General features: G+C 49.2%; 1 protein-coding gene across 1 annotated transcript in view; it reads left to right on the forward strand.

Moving 5' to 3' along the window:
• Pappa (pappalysin 1) overlaps positions 1 to 19,052 on the forward strand; it is a 232,771-nt gene that overhangs the window by 183,157 nt on the left and 30,562 nt on the right. The window contains exons 16-19 of the mRNA XM_046451913.1: positions 4,112 to 4,322; positions 4,936 to 5,107; positions 12,369 to 12,516; positions 17,448 to 17,557. Of these exons, the coding sequence (XP_046307869.1) occupies positions 4,112 to 4,322; positions 4,936 to 5,107; positions 12,369 to 12,516; positions 17,448 to 17,557 (641 nt within the window). The remainder of the gene's footprint in view (positions 1 to 4,111; positions 4,323 to 4,935; positions 5,108 to 12,368; positions 12,517 to 17,447; positions 17,558 to 19,052) is intronic.

The following is a 19,052-nucleotide window of genomic DNA, read 5'->3' on the forward strand; positions in this document are numbered from 1 at the left end:
TCCGAACTCCTATCAGCAGCGGATCCTATGCTTCTTTTGGTGCCTGGGCTTTTTCTGTTTTACTTCTTTCTGTCCTTCTCCAGCACCAAGGCTGGTGGAAGTTCCCATGGGCTGCTTTTGGGAATGCAATCAGCCTGACATCCTTTGTTCCCCCATTTCCTGCCCTTCCTGGCCCTCTCCTCCATCTGTGCCTCCTATCCTCAGTTTACCTTCTTCCCTACCTTCTGTTACCATCTGTTTCTTACCAAGAGCAACGAAATTGGATATCCTTGCAAAACCACTGGTACCAGTCTCCTTTTCTAGTTCAGCTCACTGCCTTACTGATTTCTCCTGTGTAGTGGTCAGTAAGTATCCTTTCACATCCAGAAACACCAGCACTGAACAGGAACGCAGATACAGCTTAAGTTCAAGGCCAGACAGGTTAAATGACATGTTCAAGATCACAGTTAGATTCATGAAACATTATGCTGTAATGAATGGGAACTGAGGACCTACTGTGTGCTTGACAGAAGTCCAGGTTCTGGGAATAAAGAATGAGCAGGATACAGCCCTTGCCTTGTGATCCAGGCAGTGCCAGACGGTAGAGCAAATGTTAAGGAAATCAGACTGAAGCTGTGATACTTCTCCCCTCGGAAAATGTTCTGTGTTGATTTCAGTTCTTAATTGTTTTTGATTCACACATTATAATCAAATATACTTTCAGGAGTGAATGTGTTGTTTTGATATTTGTGTCCATTGTGTAATGAAATCAAGGTAACTGGCGTATCCATCACTTCAAACATTTATTTATCATCTCTTTCTGGAGTGAACATTCAAACTCTTTTCTTCTAGCTTCTTTGAAACATACAATATGGTATTGTTGACTGCTGTCACCCTGTGGTTCCATAGAACACCAGAACTTATTTTCCTTAAAAGCACACCCAAAGAGACTTGGTTTTCTGGGTAATCTTTTCAATGAAATACAAAAAAAAGCACTTCTCCTTTGACGTTGCTACCAGTTTACCATTTTTTTTTTTACTGCTCACTAGAGATTGAAGTGTCCTTAACCACATTTGTAGACAGGCTGAGCAAGATTTGTTTTTCTGACTTTAAAAGATGAGTAATGACGATACAGGGACCCCAAACTCATGGGAACTTACTCTCTAATATCAATAGTCTTAGCCTCTCCTGGGAAGTCCAGGCTCAGATGCACCTTTACTCTGTGATCCGAGTTGTGTTTCCAGGAAATGGGGTCAGGTTGAAGATAAGAGGCACGAAATTCACAGGTCAATAAGGGTCTCTTTCCAAAGCTAATTGCTACTATGGACAACTAGATCTCAGTCCTTCTGGGGAGCCCTGAGGGACGGTGTCAAATGCACCCAGCAATCAAAACTCTGACCACTGGCATGTTAATCCACCAGCTCCATCACCAGTTGAGTGCTACTTTTGGAGGCATTAACTACTTGGCACTTTGAGTTTGCCCTGTGAATGGGCAGAGCACTCAAGCAGAGAGTTGCCAGAACAGTGAGCACCCTTCAGTATATAGAGGTCAATGTCAGGCATGAGGAAAGGATGCAGACTCCCTGCATCATGTCCTTCTTTCTTCAAATTCACTTGGTGGGTCCATGTTGCAGCAGCAGTGGGGGCTTGGAAATCCAGATTCTGTACAGCCCATTGTCTGCACCTCATGAGTTCCTTGTGGGGGTGGGGACATATCCATGGTCCTGAATCACAATCCTGTTAGGGTGGCTCTTCTTTTGACACTGCTGACTCCTATTTACACTCTCCCAGAATGGATATTATGGTTTACATTTCCTCTCTTGATTAGCAGTTTTTATTTTGTCTTGCCACAGAAAAACAATGACTCTCGCTTCACAATTTAAAATTTGCATAGCTGATCCAGTGTACTGGGTAAGAGAGTTCCAATACTTTGTCCACAGATATTTTATCCCTCTTGAGCAATTTGGAAAGTGCTTACTCCCCGTATCTTGTATAGTTCCCTTCTCACTAGGCTTATGTCATGCCTGGGTGCTCCAAAGCACTGACCAACCCAATTCCAAAAGCAGCACAAAGAGAAGTTTGCAGTTACAGGTGTTCTGGAAACTTCTCTGCTTCTGTGGAAGTCAAATGAAATCACCCTGCATATCATTTACTCTTTTTTGGGTGGTACTGAGTATTAAAATCAGGGACACTCAATGACAAAGCACATCACTAGCCCTATTTGTGTGTGTGTGTGTGTGTGTGTATTTTATTCAGAGACAGAGTCTCATTGAGTTGCTTAGTGCCTCACTTTTGCTGGGGCTGGCTTTGAACTCAGAAGCCTCCTATCTCAGCCTACAGAACCCCTGGGATTACAGGCGTGCACCTCTGTGCCTGGCTCCTTTACTCTTCTTACATAATGGGAAGGTCTCTGCAATGGGCAGGACCACAGGTTATCAATGTAGTGCTTTTTGTGGGTTTTACAGACCTTGAGTTGTCTTGTTCTTATGAGAGGAATTATATTTACAAGGGAGGAAATAGAAGGAAATGAATGTTGCTAGGAAAAGCAGAGGGGCCAACTTCTCATTGCAAATCACTCTCTCCCTTTTCTACTTTATTTTTCTCCATAGTCCTCACCACCCTCTAACACAATAAGTCATCTACTTTTTTCGTATGATTTATTGCATCTCTTCCTGTCTCCTTAGATTATAAGCTCCAAAAGGGCAGGGTTATTTTTTTCTGTTTGTTTTATTTTGTTTTGGTCACTGCTTTGCCCCCAATTTATAAAAGCATCTGGCTCATAGCCAACACTGAACAGATGCCTGTTGAATGAACTAAGGATTCTGTGCAGCTCACATGCTCCTTTCAAACCTGCTAGGGAAGGTGAAAGCGTAAGGAGGTGGGAAGGAGAGAGGAAGTGAAGCAAGAAGGACATCAACAGCACTTTCCATGACTGTCAGTGCATTTGATCTTTTCAGCATCAGAAAGCAACTGTTTACTTTCCACGGTTAGGAAAGTTGAAGTGGGCTTTCCCAGAATGGAAAATAAGGGCTCTGCTGAGCATATATAGCCAACTTCCCATTAAAAACAACCATCCCTTTGATTAGACAAAATTAATGTGGAACCTGAGTTTTGTCTTTTCCTATAGAGGTTGTAACACAAGCTAAGAAGTCCAGTCACCTTGTTCTCCGAGTTTCCATTTCCACGTGAAAATGGTCACACTAAAACCCACTGTTGATTTATGAGAACAAAAAAGAATGCATAGGAGAATCATTCAGTACATAGTAACTGCTCAGTAAATGTCAGTTTCCTCCCTGTCACTCCACCCCTCCAGCCTTCAAATCCCAGGCTTCCAGCCCTGGTTGTCAACACCATTCACTAATAGCCAGGAAGGGGGGCGTTCCATGGAGAAACACGTTTCAGGTCCTCCTGTAATTGTCCTAGGGAGTCTCGGGCAGGCTGAGCTTTGATAATACATGAGCTGGCAGTGAGGAGCCTCACTGCTGAGTATTACTTCTCTTTGCAAAGTTCCCCATGAGGCCAGCATCCCGGTGGCGATCAGCACTCTGTCCACGCTGGCACAGGCTGAGAGGAAGTGCTGTTCTCTCAGCTGCCTTGGCAGAGCTTCACTGAGCGCCGGGGCCTGACAGAAAGTCAAACCTCCTGATAACACGATGCTGTCACTTCCAGGCACCAGCGGGTCAGAACAGATTCTGGGGCCCAGGCCTCAGGGGAGTGGTACACAGCACACTGATAGCAGATCTTGGAGTAAGTTCTGAGAGGAGTGCATGCTGTCAACTGTTAGAAAGCAAGTCCTTCACCTCTGGGGAAGGATGCCCAGGAAAGGGAGAGAGAGGAGGGATTGCAAAAGCCTCTTTCTGGTGCAGCGTGAGAGGTTGAGAGTCAGCTTCGGAAGCCTTGGAGTTTAACTCACTGCAGGTACAGGGTGATCATTTCCCCCAGTTGGAGCCTCCTCTCCTTCACGGCAGCTCTCTTGAGCTCCCTTGGGTCCTCAGTTATAGGTGGAAGGAACTGGAATTCCATATCAGGGATCCTCTGGGCCATCAAACTGGCTAAAAATCCAGGTAGCCAGAGCATTAGCTCAATTCTCAGGGATTCCTCTCGGCTACCTCTGCCTCTCTGTGTGCTCCAGGCAACAACAGCTTCCTGACCTGTATGGAGGATGGGCTGTGGTCCTTCCCAGAGGCCCTGTGTGAGCTCATGTGCCTGGCTCCACCCCCGGTGCCCAACGCAGACCTCCAGACGGCCCGATGCCGAGAGAACAAGCACAAAGTGGGCTCCTTCTGCAAGTACAAGTGTAAACCAGGATACCACGTGCCCGGCTCCTCTCGGAAGTCAAAGAAGTAAGTGTACCTAGGAAAATCCCCAAGGGATCAGGGGAGGAGCAGAGGCAGACCGGCTGCCCAATGGGAAGGACCCACTCATTGCTCTGCAGGAGCCAGTACCTACCCCCGAGTCATGGCCACTGGGTTATTCCAGCCGGGCTACAGAGTGGTTAGGTGGTCTCAGGCAAGTGCCTTCCCTTCTCCAGCCTCCATTTTTCAGTGGCAAGATAAGGATGGAGGTACCAGTCACCCTGTAAAGTGGGTGTGAGGAGTCAAGGAGGCTGTGTGCCAAGTGCTTGCCAAGTGCTTTTCACATAGCAGTTGTTCAATAAATAGTGGGTGTGGGTGTCATCGTTGTGCCAGCACCCATCAAAACACTTGGGGAGAAAGGGAGAGAAAGGGGCATGTGGAGCTTGAGTTTTATCTCAACCTGACGGTTCTGCCTGCCTCTGGTGAAAGGCTTCTGTGAATGGGGGTTTCCTTTATCTTTGTACATGCTTCACCACCCAACGGGACAGGCAGGGAATCAAGATTAGGGAGAGAGATGTGAGGCCACCCCCTGGTGTTGGGGAGGGCATGGAGCTAGCCACCTGGTCCTTGCGATGTCTCTTCTGTCATCTCTTTCTTAAAGACGGGCCTTCAAGACTCAGTGTACCCAGGATGGCAGCTGGCAGGAGAGCGCTTGTGTTCCTGTGACCTGTGACCCGCCTCCACCCAAATTCCATGGGCTTTACCAGTGCACCAATGGCTTCCAGTTCAATAGCGAGTGTAGGATCAAGTGTGAAGACAGTGACGCCTCCCAGGTAAGCCTCGTGGAAAACTGAGATCCATCCCGCAACCATCTCCTCTCTGCTGACCAAAGATCCACCTGACCCTCAACGCCGCCTTCTCCGGCACCCTGTCTGCCCAGGCCTGGCGTGTAGAACGCCAGCATCACCACCGTGGGAGTGACCAACTGTCTCCCCTGGTAATCTCTCTCAGCTTCATTTCTCATCTTACAACGCTGTTTTATTTGTCCAAAGATTCTTAGCTTAATTTTTTTTTAGCACTAGAGGAAGTCTCATGTGGAATCCCGGAGTAAGAAACTGAGGAGTGAAGTTTTTCTGATAGGAGGGACCAGGGCCGTTGTCCTACCATGGCCTCCTACATCGATGCCTGGTGTGTTTACGGTCACTAGAGCATCACTGTCTGTAGACATCTGTTGTCTCCTGAGGCACAGAGAGAAAGGGACCAAAGCAGGGCCAGCAGTGCTGTTTGTGAATCCTGGGGAAGAAGGGGACACAGTGCAGTTCGTCGTCAGCAGGCTCCTCTGGTCTCTCTTGGTCTTTGCTAGTCTGAGCCTCCACTCTCCAGGTGCTGCCTGAGCAGTACCTTTGACTCCTCTTTCTCCTTCTCCCTCATCCAGGCCATTCCCAAGCCCTGCCCATTGTCCATCCAGAACATCTTTCAAAGCTCTTCTTGTCTGTTCCCAACGACACCCCCTTAACCTGGGCCACCATCACCTCTTTCCCGGGCCACTTTGAGCCTCTTGTTCATTCCCCTTCTGATGATGACATCACTCTGCTTATAGCCCTTCAGGAGCCAGAACCCTCTGTCCTTGGGGATAAGATCCCAGCTCCTTGGGCAGGGCTGCAGACCCTCCCCATCTCCAGTAGGACAGATCTCCCCTCCCTCCTCTGCGTTCTCTGCCTTAACCAGGTCTCTCGCCCCTTCCAACTGTCGTCCTCCTCACCACGCTCCACGCCCCAGCCCAGGCACTGTTCCTCCCACAGCCCCTTCTCTTCTGTTTCGGGGCTCAGTGCTCCTCTCTGGGTTCCCCCTTCACAGCACTGGCCACAGGACATTATCATCATCTGCTTTCATTTCTCTTTCCCACACCAGACTGTGAAATCCCCCCCTGCTCCTTTAACTTCGCAGCACCTTCAGCACTTAGGACAGCACCAGGCACCTAGTAGGTACCCAGGAAATGACAGCTGAATTAAGGTCAGGAGAAAAGGATGAAATAAACGTGGAAGCCATATCCTCTCATATTTGAGTAAGTCAGAACTCAGAGAGGTTGACTCAACACCCAAGGTAGCACAGCTGCTATCAGTTGAGGCAGAGCCCAGTTGCCCTCAGCTAGCCTGGGTCCAGCAGGCAGCACCTGACGAGCCTTGGCAGCACACACTCCTCGGCTTTGGTGCACACTTGTGCAAGCTGTACACACTCAGGGGAGCCCTCCCACCCTTGCCTGCCAGGGCAGCAGGAACCAGTGCTGGAAACAGTAGAGGCCAGAGGCTACTAGGGCCTCTCACAGGCCAATCAGCTTCTCTCACGCTCCCTTACATAAACCTGTTGCTAACCGTTACCCAAACTGCTGAGTCAATGATATTCTGGCCGTGGTCGTGTTATCAAACGAAACTCAGTCGGCCTGGGTCCTGCCAAGTAACTTTCATGGCCAGTTTGTATTTAAAGGAGAGGAAAATGTAAATTTATCAGGCGACTAGAGCAGTTCTGTTTGGCGGAGGGTGGAGAGGCTAGACGGCCGAGCAGAGTATTGCTTGTAGGCTTGAAGGGTGAGGGCGTCCGTGCCAAATGGGCTCCTAATACAATTGACGTGTCTAGTTTGTTCTGCAAATGGATTTCCTCTTCCCTCAGACCAGAGGCCTGAGAGCCAAGGCTGGGATTCACCTCAGATCCCCTCTCCCTGCCTGTAAACAGAAGAAACGTATGGCCCAGAGCATCTTGAATGGAACAGCTTGTAAAGTGCAGAAATACCGAGCTTTCCAAACAACTTCCAGATCCTGGCAGGAAAGGCCGGGGGCTACTCTAGGGAAAGACTCACACACTCCCTCCCACCGCCACTAAAAGCAAATTGATAAATAAAACCTCCATTTATTTCATGGGAGCCAGAAAGATGGTGGATCTGGAACCTGAGTTAGGATCCCGGCTTCACCACTAGCAGCTGGAGGACCAGTTACTTACCTCTTGAGCTTTGGTTTCCTTGGTTTCCGCGTGCAGGTTACTACCTACTTCATAGTGTACTTGGGAGGACTGAGCAGGCAGTGAAAGTAGGGTGTGGCTAGGGGTACCCTTGGAGTTCTGCTCTGTACAACCCGCAGCATCCTCTGTTTGCCCCTGGGAAGACAAAAATGAACTCACCTGCCTTTGAGGTCATTCTGGAGCAGATAATCCCTGATGTGAGAAACAAAGGCAAGACTGAAACGTAGCCCCCTGCTGGCGGACTCAGAAAGTCAGAGACAGGCCAGATGTGGTGTGGGGAGACCTGTGTGAGCCCTGGTGAAACCTGGCCTCTTGCCCAAATAAATCTGCAGAATAAAATGGTCCACTAGTCCCGCTAGACCAGCCCTGCCCAGTAGAACTTTCTACAGTGGTCAATCTGTAGCACATCACTTGCCCCCATGTGGCTTCCGAGCAGTGGACACATGCTTACCATGACCGAGCAACTCAATGTTAAGTTCCATTTCATTTTAATCAATTCAAATTTAAATGTAAACAGCTACAGTTATACTTAGGGTATTGCACTGTTCAGCTCTAGCATTTGTATGTTCTGGTCCCTCTAAATCAAGACAGAGAACTTTAAAACAACTATTTCTTTTAGTGTTCTATGAGTGCCAAGCCACTGTTGAAGATTCTTATTTTGATAACGCATGATAAATTTCAAAAAAAGAAACGGCATTCCCATTTTGTAGATGAGGAGGCTCAGTTCTTTTCCGCAGTTCTGAGATAATAAGGGGTATTCCACTCCAAGGTCCTGCTTGTCCCTTTGTTTCTAAACAGGGTAAGAAGAGACTTACCCTGAGTTGCACAAGTTATTGGAAGAGTCAGGCCTCAAGCTAAATCTCTGTACCACAACATGGCACAAGACACCGTTTCTGCCCATCTTCATTACTGGGGCTACCTGTCACCCCTGGACTTGACAGGAAGTAGAGGAAAATGACCAGCAGCAGCTGGCACTTGGTGAACACTCACTCTGTGCGAGTTGCTGAGCCAAGTTGCTTCACAGTGATGGCTTCAGTAAGCACCTCAGCCACAAGAGGCATCCACGCTGTCTGTTGCTATCGGGCTCCAATGTCACCACGTTTCCCTCTGCCATTATTATTTTGCTGATTTTTATTTAATCCAGCGGAAGCAGCCTCATTCTCCTTCTGCTCTCCTTCACCCTCCATGGTAGTAGAGGCACCCAGAGGCCAGTGCCGTGCATTGGCTACCCTTAGACCCAATTGCCTCCTCTTTCTGGCTCCTGCGATTTCTAAACCACATTGTTGCTAGCTTGATTCTGGAGTTCCCTTCAAGACAAAGCAGTAAAGTGGTCCTGAGCATCAACTGATGGTCACCCCAGGGTGTGCCTTAGACTTTAAACATATTACCCAAACTGACTCCTCAGTACTCATGGTGACTCCTGGGTAGGGGACTTCATGTCCATTGAACAGTCCAGGAAATTGAGGGACAGGCAGTTAAGGAGCTTGCCAAAGTTCACACAGCTGGGAAGTTGCAGAACTGGCTTCTGAACCTGGGCAGTGTAAGTCCATGTTCTTTTTTTATTTTTTAATTGTACACAATACCTTTATTTTGTTTATTTATTTTTATGTGGTGCTGAGGATCGAACCCAGGGCCTCGCACATGCTAGGTGAGTGCTCTACCACTGAGCCACAACCCCAGCCCAGTCCATGTTCTTAACCATTCCACTGGCGTGGTACAAAAGCTCTCAGCTTTTACACTTTGTTTCTGAGCCTCAGTTTTCAAATCTGTAGAAAGGAAATGATTTCTGTTCTACTGAATTGTTGAAATGGTTTTGAGAGCATTTGGCATGTAAGAGATATTCAAAAATAGAATTATTAAAGTGCCTTTTGCTCTCTGTGGATCTGAGTGGTTAAAGATATAGAGGCACCAAGAGCATACCACATGGTTTTTACAGACAGGTGCATGGGCACAGAGAGGTGAACTGTTTTGGTGAAGAATGCTCAGTGCTCTTGTGAGATTCTACCTTAGCAGGCAGAATTGTGTGTTTGGAGCCAAACCCAAGCCATTGGTTCAGTTCTCTGACAGCATCCACAGTCGTGGTCTCTGGTCTTCCCAGATTGGATCCTGAGTATCATCAAATCCCCTGTGGTCAAATTCAACTCAGTGATCAGCAAGAATCTGCTGTGTAAGCAGGTGGTGGGCAAATGCTGAGCACACTGAGATGTAGTTCCAAGGAAGGATCTCAACACCTAGAGACCCCAAGGTATCTGCTGTGTAGGGCACAGCACATGCAAAGATGCAGGGGAGCAAGAGAGGTGTGCAGGGTTAACTTTTCCGGAAGGGAGGATGTGTGCTTAGCAGGAAGCACGGCTGGAAGTGTCCTCTGGGTTCCATTGTGGAAGCCCTGAATGCTGGCCCACAAGACTGTCTTATTCTGAAGGCTAAGATAGCCTAGCAGAGGGCTGCTGTGATTTTTAAGGCAAATGCAACAGCAGAAAGTGCCAGATGAACTAGACATACACACAGAGTAAGCGAGCAAGCAAGAGAGAGAAAGACAGACAGACTGGAGGCAGCAAGACCAGTGCTTTCTGCTTGCACCTTCTATGGCGAGGCCTCCCCTGTTTGCATCTCCCTGAGCAGATTCCAGTTAGTTCTAATATATTCTTTGCTGCAAATCCTGCTCTCCAGCCAGCTCTGGCCCGTGTAGTGCTGAGGTCTGCAGCCCTACAGGGGCTAGAGGCCAAGTGCATCATAGGCCCAGGCCAAGGCTCCAGGAAATTGGGGTCAACTTCCTACTCCCTCGAGGGCCCAGCAGAATCATGGGGCCTAGAGCCTGGGGCTCCAAAAGGGAGAGTCTAGGTTCTCTAAAGCCACATGGAGCTGCATAAATCTGCCATAAGCTCACACAGAAGCACTGAGAGGGACTCTGCCGGTTGCCCCGCAGCTTGGGAGAGGCCAACTTCTCCCATGGCCAGAGGGGCTTCTACTACAACTGCACCCTCTCCTGCTGGCCCCAGGCGAGACCCAGAGAGGAGGCCCCCTTTCTGTTCTGAATCCTGTCTCCTTGCAGCTGTTTTCTCAGACAGGGAAGCTTCCGTCCACATCAGCCCTTTCAAAGAGTTTATTCATGTCTCTCTGCACTCACTTTTTCTGCATTTATTCCCACACTTCTCTGTTTACTCACTTATGCATTTATTCCCTCAATTATGCATTCATGTATTTTCCTGTTTATTAGAAAAATATTTCATTTCATCACTCTCCACTTATTCGCCCCATCTTTGGTTAAAAATCCAGTTCCAGATGAACAAGATATCTGTTGAGTGATATGTGAGTGCACTGAAGGGCCGGACATTGTAGAAGCCCCGAGGATACAGGGCCAAGTAGGGTACCATCTTTGGCCTTGAGGAGCTCGTTAACTAGTGGGGGAACCAGACTAAACCAGGAGATGACACTGTGTCAGAGATACTGAGGTAGTGCACTGTGCAGAATTGGGGTGGAATTATGTCAAACAGGGTCCCCATAGATAAGGTGTTTGCCAGGTGGACAGGGAGATAGGGGCATAGAGGATCAAAAAGCACGCGCGCGCGCGCACACACACACACACACACACACACACACAAATAATAGAAAGCACAATACGTGGGCCTTCTGGACTGCAGGTAGTTGAAACTGGCCTCCAGGGTGCTAAGGAGGACCTTGAGGGGGAGCACCAGGAAGAAGTGAGCTGGGAGGGCCCTGGAGGGCAGAGAAGGAATCTAAACGAAAGCTCAAGGTTACCATGTTGAGTCTCTCATTTTATTATAGGAGAGGGAGAGCATGTACAGCTTGTTCTGAAATCTTTTGCAAGAAAGACCCCATGTGAAGAAACCATCCTGACCCCTCCATTTCCTTGGGGAGAGTCAGAATTCCTTAAGTTGGTTCCAGAGCCCACACCTCATCTGCTTTTCTTCCTTCCCGGAATCACAGACCCCCAACACCACCAGGCTCTGCTGTGCCCACCTTACCTGGCATTTCCACATGCCCATCTTCCAGCATGTTCTTTGATTCCTGAATTCTTCCCATCCTTTCACTCTCTTTTCCGTGTACCACCTCCTCTAAGAGGCCTTCCCTGGTTGTACACTCACCACCAGTTGCCTTTCCCCAAGTACTCACAGCTCCAGGGGCCCTCTGTGTCACTGAGCACAGTTACAGGGACATGGCCAGCTGTTCCCATGCCCACCTTTCCCACCAGCTCCCTGGGCAGATAGTGGTCCCCTGTGTTTTTACCCTACAGAGCTGGGCAGAGAGTAGGACTATTCCTTGAATTTGGTGGCAGTTCTCAAATACCTACAAAGGAAGAACCACCCACTGGAATCCTGGAGGTTGGAAGGGGCTTGAAGAAGGGCCTGTCTGCTGCATTTGCCTAATATTTTGTAGATTGAGGGACAATACGTTGCCTATTTAAAAAAGGTGTGGGCGGGTGACAACTAGAAGTAGCCCCACACCCTTCTTTTGGTGCTATTACTGCTGGAAGTGAAGGACAGGGGAAAGGAGAGACAGGGAGAGAAGGAAGAGAAGGAAAAGGGAGGGAGGGAGGGAGGCCACGGAAGGCAAAGCTTCTCAGCTGGGCTGGGGTGACCCAGCGAATGCCAGGCAGAACCCTGACGTAGGATGCTTTCTCACAGGCCAAGAGAAACCAAGCTTTGGTAAATCTGCCAAGATACTCTCTCTCACTGGCTCAAAAAGTAGGGGAGCTAGTGGACTCCCACCATCTCGATTTTATAAAAAAGACAACAAAATCAATAGCACAAATCCAAGCACAATAGCTTAGGTTGAAATTTCTGAAAGATCACTGTGCTCAGACCTTAGGAAACCTGGAGTTACATTGTGTAGAAAGCTTGGAGCAAGTTCCTTCCTGTTTAGAGTTCTCAGTTTCTCTATCTTTAAAATGGAGATATTAACTGTCCCCCTCTTTCAGGATGACTGAGGGCCAGCCCCTGTTAAGAAATCGTTTTGGAACACTTTCAGCCCTGTGGGAAATGAGACTTTGGTTTCTTTGTACTCTGAGAGGTTTGTCCTATGGATAGTTGGGGTCCCTGACTCTGTACCTGTGCTGTTCAGGGACGCGGGAGTAACATCATCCACTGCCGGAAAGATGGCACCTGGAGTGGTTCCTTCCATGTCTGCCAGGAGATGCAAGGCCAGTGCTCAGCCCCGACCCAGCTCAACAGCAACCTCAAACTGCAGTGCCCCGACGGCTACGCCATAGGTATGATGGGCTGACAAGGGGAGCAGTGGGAGGCTGGGTCCTCCCAGGAACTGGGTGCCTGGGTGGGTCACCGAGCAGCTCTCCATGTGAGATCCTGCATGGGCATCAGGGAAACAGCAAATGAGACTAGACCCTGACCTCGAGAAAGGGGGTCAGAGATGGGGCATTGGTGAAGTCATGGCAGATGGATGGGCAGAGTCAACAGCAGAGAAACCTGCTGCATGCCAAGTAGGGGCTTCTGAAGGAAGGGATGCTTACCCAGAGATTCGAAAGAGCCTGCCAGTTAAGAAAGGGCATCCAGAAACCATGGGACCAAGGGGCAGGAGATATGAGAGTAGGAATCATGTCTAGGGAAATTATAGGAAGCCTGTGTACCTGCTTTCATTGTAACTCTTAAAATTTGTACCACACTAAATGTCAATGAGCACCTGCCATGGGGTCAGGCCCTGGGTCAAGGACTTAAAGGGCATCATTTCCTTTCCTCTCAATAATGTTAACAGATGAGACAATTGAACCTGGAGAGGCCATGAAGTGTGCCCCCAAGTCCTGAGACCTGGCCTCCTCAAAGCCTGGCTCCTTTCCATGACATCTGAGATGCCTCCCAGGGAAGATAATCAGCATTTTCAAGTTACTGTTTGTGCAGTGATAGGCCACTTTGAGAAATGCACAGTGAAGGATTCAACCTGGGACCCGATGCCAGGGATTCTCTGGTTGAAACCAGGATTCTGGACAGAGGCATCCATCACCAGCTGTACGACTTTGCCGAGAACTCGGAGCCCATGGAGCCTGACCTCATTCCAGGGCAGTGATGCTGACCTCTTGATCTGATTCCCTAATTGACCATGATGAAAAGCCCAGGGAATCGAATGTCTTTTCTCATGGCCAGTGTGATTTATGGGAAGTTGCCAGAGTTCTCTTGGGCAGAGGTTATCTGAATATCCACAGAGGCAACATCTTTAACTGGCATGCTGGGAGTCGACACGGCATTTCAGGAATCAAGGCCTGTGGTTGGAGAGTGGAGACCCTTGGGGCACTGTCCACCTCCTCAGAGGGCAGAAGTTCTTCATCTAAATGTGGGATAGGAATCAGCATTTCTGTGTTTGCCTAGGGTAGTTGTTCTGCAAGCATCAGAAAACACCAAAGCACATGGATATGCTCTCTCTCTGATGGTTCAGAAGGAACTTTAAGATATTACAGAGCCCATTAATCCAAATGACCGTGACCAAGAGGGTTGTAGAGAGATGGGATCTTGTGGGGCCAGCCAAGATTGACATTCTTGTCTGTGCAACAGTTGCCTCCCTGGTGAGCAACAGTGGCTGCTGCATCCAGATGGGCATGCATGACCCTGGACACGCACGGCTACGATGGGGTCCCTGTCCCCAACGCAATCAGAATAGACCAGTGAATGATCATGCTTGTGACTGACATTAAGAATCCCTGTGGGTAAAGTTCTGATTAATAACATTTCTTAAAAAAAAAAAAGAAAACTAGAGAAGTAGATTTACTGTGTGTCTATACTTGGACACATTCAAATACATTCACACACCTATAAACACACACCACATGCATAAGTGCTTTGTAACCAAATGCAGCGTCACACACACCCCCACACTGTACAGTAAGTTCAGGCCCCACACCTGCAGATCATCCAAATATCACACAATTGTGTCAGAATTACGACTTTTAGAAGTTAATAATCAAGTTGTTCTATTTAATTGATATAATATCGTTAAGATTTTAAGGCTCCACACAAACACACACACACACACACACGAAGCACATAACCTACACATAGCAAACACTCACGCAGTACACAAGTACACATCTTTCAGGGCCATCAACACATTGTAGGCCCCCAAATATATCAAACGCACAAAGCTGCACAGAGCTCACGCACACATTTACACGAGTAGATGACACGGCCACATTGTGTGCATACTGTATTCACATGTTACAACCACATGCAAATGAACTCCAATGCCTGGCTCTCCACTCTCCTCAGAACTGTCTAGAGAGAGAGGAAGGGGTGTGTGTCAGGGCAGGATTCCTTTACCACTGAGCTTTTTCAAGGTCAAAGCAGAAAGAGAAAGAAATCTGTATGACATTGGAAAACAAACGGGTCCCAGAACCCATGGGACCCTAAATGCCCATCCTATGAACACAATATCCAGGAGGGTGACAGTACACAGGGACCCACGTGGAACTCAGGGAGACTGAGGAAGACAATGAGAAGGGAGGAAAGATGCTCCCTTCCCTTTTTCTGGGCTCCCACAAAGCCCCTTGTCCAGCCCCCAGGCTGAGCACTGCCTGGGGAGAGCCCACCTGCCCAGGAACAGGGTTTTGATCAGAGACCTTATAAGCCTGTGTGCAGCGGGTGGGGGCTGGAAGGCACAGTCTGGAGTCACCCAGCCCAGCCTGGCCCTCCCAAGCAGCCTGGGGAGGCTCCTGTGGCAGATATGAGCCTGTAGATGGCTGTTGCTGCCGGCGTGGCTGCTGCTGCCACTGGCCTGCCACCTCCTGCGCCTCCAGGGAAGGGGAGGCGGGGCTCAGTGAGATCACCACTCTGTAATGATACCAATTATGGCTCATAGATCACAACACACAGCCTGGTCCTGAAGCCCAGGAGCCAGGCTTGGGGGAGGGGAGCAGAGAGAAAGGAGGGCAGGAAGGCAGGACTGCTGCAGAGGACAGCCAGGGCCCCCCGGTGTGGACCCCATTTCCTCCTCTTCCCAGAGCTTAGACAGCCTTTGTCTGTTGAGTGATGCATCTCAGAGGAAGCATTTTCCACAAGAATTTTATCATCACAGTCTTGTCTCATCTTTGCTCCCTAAAGCTCCTTTCAGACTGGTCTCATGACAAAACATACACCCCTGATTCTCCCTAAGTATCTGACTCTCGCCCCCTTTCATCTTCTTATGTCCCCCACCCCGTTTCTTTCCTCTCCTCTGCCCTTCACCAGCTCTGTGCTCTTCTACTGTCTCCCTCGCTCTTCTCTGTGTGGCCACACCTTGTCCTTTGCAGGGCCTGTGGCTTTGTAACCTACCAAAGGGGTGTAAGGACACCTGTGTCCCAGGGCTGGAGCTGCTAGGGACTGAAGTGACTTAGGAAAACCACCTGATGGCTGGGGGTGTCCCCATATTTAAATGGATGGGTTTTAAACATTGTTCTGGACTTGACACCAACCCCAACTTTGTCTTTGGCCCTTGTGAGCTTCTCAGGCTGAAGATCATGGTAAGATGGTGAAAGGAAAGGGTCGTGGAGAGATTATGTACATATATGCGTGTAAGCATGTGTGTGCTCACACACACACATTATCTACATGTGGGAGGAGGGGTTTAGAAAGGCTAATTAAATAGAATATTGAGAGAAAGACTTGGCTCACTTTCAGCGACCGTTTAGTGTTCAGAGGGTTGTTTTGGCACCAGGGCAGAGAGGTGACCTCCTCAGTGTCTGGTCAGATTCTGACAGGGCAGTTCTTGCCCACATGGATAAGGACCCTTTTGGAGTCCTGGGAACATCCAATGGGATAAGCTTTATTTTCAGGAGACCACAGAGCCTGTGAGGTCCTACTGGAAAAAGAATGAGCCAAGTCATAGTCAACCTGCCAACCCACAGCCTGAAGGTCAACCGTCTTCACCCTGAAATCCCTGGACGAGACACTTCTGTGTTCTAAACCTGTCCCTGTTAATCATCCTTCCTGCCATTGACTCATCACCTGATTCATTTTCTATTCCTTTATCTGTTTAATCCGTCATTTACCCACTCACACATGCAGGTATGCACTCACTTCCTCCTTCATAAGATACCTAGACACTTATCCCTCACTCCTCCATCCATTCATGCACGCATTTCCTTGTCCAGTGATGCACTCACTCACTCATTCAGACTGTCACTCATTTCAGGCTCTGAGCATAGAATGGGGAACATGGATGGTGCTGACCCCATGGAGTTACAGTCAATCAGGAAAGAAAACTATTGATATAACACTCGTTGAACAAATGAGAAATGGCAATGTGACAAATGGATGATGGGTGCTTGTAAGGATTGGCCTGGCATGAAGCCATGGGTCCTCTCTGGGCAAGTGGTACTTGTGCTGAAGTCTGGAGGAGGGTCATTAGTAATGTGCAAGTTGAAGAGGAATGGGAAGGGTCCAGAAGGCCCAGGAGAGGTAGGGACCAGAGCTCAGTAGAAGGGGAACATGGGGACTAAGGGGCTGAGTTGCATTTATGTCCTCATCTCTCACTTGGTAGATGCCCAGGGTGTTGCCTACCCTCCTAGGCAACAATCTGACTGTGGAGCTGGGGCAGAAGGGGGAAAGAGAAACTCATCAGTGCCCATCCGAAAGAGTGATCAAATGCAGTAGTCATTGAGAAGATGCAGAAATCAGCGTAGACATCTTGGGGGTGGTTGAAAAGGTCTTAAAGAACTGATAGGGTTTGGTTATGGGAAGGTAGTCTTGGGGGATATATGAACAGATGGGGTGAATAGGAACAGAAGCAGAGGTAGAAAAGTTTGGGGCTCAGATGGAAGCCCAAGTGTATAGAGTTCAGTGCCACTGGACGAACTGAGTCAAGAAGGTGGAGAGAAAACTGACCGGATCATGAGAGGCACTGAAGGGCAAGCAGAGTGGACTGGACTTTGTCCTGGATGTGGGCAACACGGGAAAGGTTTCCGAGCAGAAGAGGATCATGACCCAACTAGGCTCAGGGCCAAGGAAATGGTAGCTGCCAGCTGGACTGGAGACAAGTGGTTGGAGTCAGGGAGACCAGAGGTGGCCCTGCCAAGAGAGTTCACTCCTTTCCACTGCCCTGAGGTTGGGACAGCCATGTCCACTGGGGACCAGGGAGCGGCCATGCCCACTCTATGAGAAGGCAGCTGGTGGCCACTGGGAAACGGGCTAAGATGCCACCTTGTGCTGTGTTTCCCTTCAGGGTCAGAGTGTGCCACCTCGTGCCTGGACCACAACAGCGAGTCCATCATCCTGCCCACGAATGTGACCGTGCGTGACATCCCCCACTGGCTGAACCCCACACGAGTGGAGGTGAGTGACCAGGGCCATCCAGCTGCAGCTGATGAGGAGGGAGGTGCCATTGTAGAGCCCTTACCATGTCCCAGCCTAAAATTCATTCCTTTGCCACTACTGTCACATTTAATCATCATACCTCCCTTTAGAGTGGGGGCTAGCTCACAATCCTTCTCCAGACCATAATTATTTAATACTTCCCATCAGGCTCTGTGCTGAGGGACTTTTATTTATTGTCCCTCTGAGTTCTGATAAAAGAGTAGGAATAAGAGTCCTAATGTACCTAGTGTACAGGTGAGGAAACTGAGGCACCAAGAACACATAGGTAGGGGGTACAGAGCCAGGTCTCAGTCTAATGTCGGTGGGATGTAAAGTGGTGCTGTTTGGCTTCTCTAACACCCTCCTTGTAGCTGAGCACTTTATGTAGCCTTGGATTGGGGGACTCTTTCTTCATGCTTTACCAGTTTGGTGGGAAGCAATTACTATGTGCACTAACCACAGGGAATAGTCACACCTCTTGTTTATGGAGCACTTACCTTGTTCATGTGCCTGGGGCTTTGCACACAAGATAACATTTAAACCCACTACTGATGGTAGGAGGAAGGAGGGGGTGTGGTTGTTTGCACTCCTGGACACTGAGACCTCAGAGTGTTTTGAAGAACCCAAAGCAAGGGCTTGAACCCAAACCCAAGTCCCAACACCATGCACTTCCCACAGCACAAAGCTCCCATTCTCCTGGCCAGATGACTGTGGAGGCCCCCACCTGTAACAGTGTCAGTTTGCCTCTGAGGTTGGTGGCTCTCACTTTCCCTGATGTCACCTGATCAGCTAGGGACCCCAAGCTGAGGTGGAACCCATTCTTGTCCTCCAGGGCAGCATGGTTCCCAGGCCTCATGGATTGGTCTGGACATTGGCTCCTTACCTTGGAGAAGTGAGAGAAGGAGGTGGGGGCAGGTGAGGTTCAGCCAGCTCTATATCCCTCCACCAGCCTTTCTGCCTGGGGTGTCAGGAACTGCCGCCTGCCCGCCTGCTGCAGATTGAGCCCCGGATAGCTGGCCAGAACCTGATACGGGGTGTACTGTTTCTCAAATGAGCTGAGGGCACGGTTTCCAGGGCTTACTCAGCGCTCTGGGCAAGTGGACTTGGCCAGAACCCTTGGCTTCCCTGTGCACCCTGGTCTGTGTCTCCCCTCCACCTCCCTTCCACTGTCTCTCCTCCTACTCCACTCTTTTCTGTTTCATCCTTGTTTCTCCAATTTCATTTCCTTTTACCCCACCCCTACTTTCCTGCTCTCCTTCTCTCTCTCTCCTCCTATCTCATTCACACTGGTCTGTCTCTTTCTGACCACTCGTCCCCTGCCCATCACCATCTTCTCTCTTTTTCTCTGTACATTCACAGGAAATCCTGAGTCCCTTCACCTCAGGCTCCTTGATCAGTCTCTTCCTCCTCCAGGTGCCCTTCCCGATTCCTATGCTTGAATCCCCACGCAGATTCTCCCAGAGTGCCTTGGTGT

Source organism: Marmota monax, unplaced genomic scaffold (genome assembly GCF_021218885.2).
Source record: "Marmota monax isolate L192 unplaced genomic scaffold, Marmota_monax_Labrador192_F-V1.1 WCK01_AAM20220418_F8-fsc00020, whole genome shotgun sequence".
NCBI classification, from domain to species: domain Eukaryota; kingdom Metazoa; phylum Chordata; class Mammalia; order Rodentia; family Sciuridae; genus Marmota; species Marmota monax.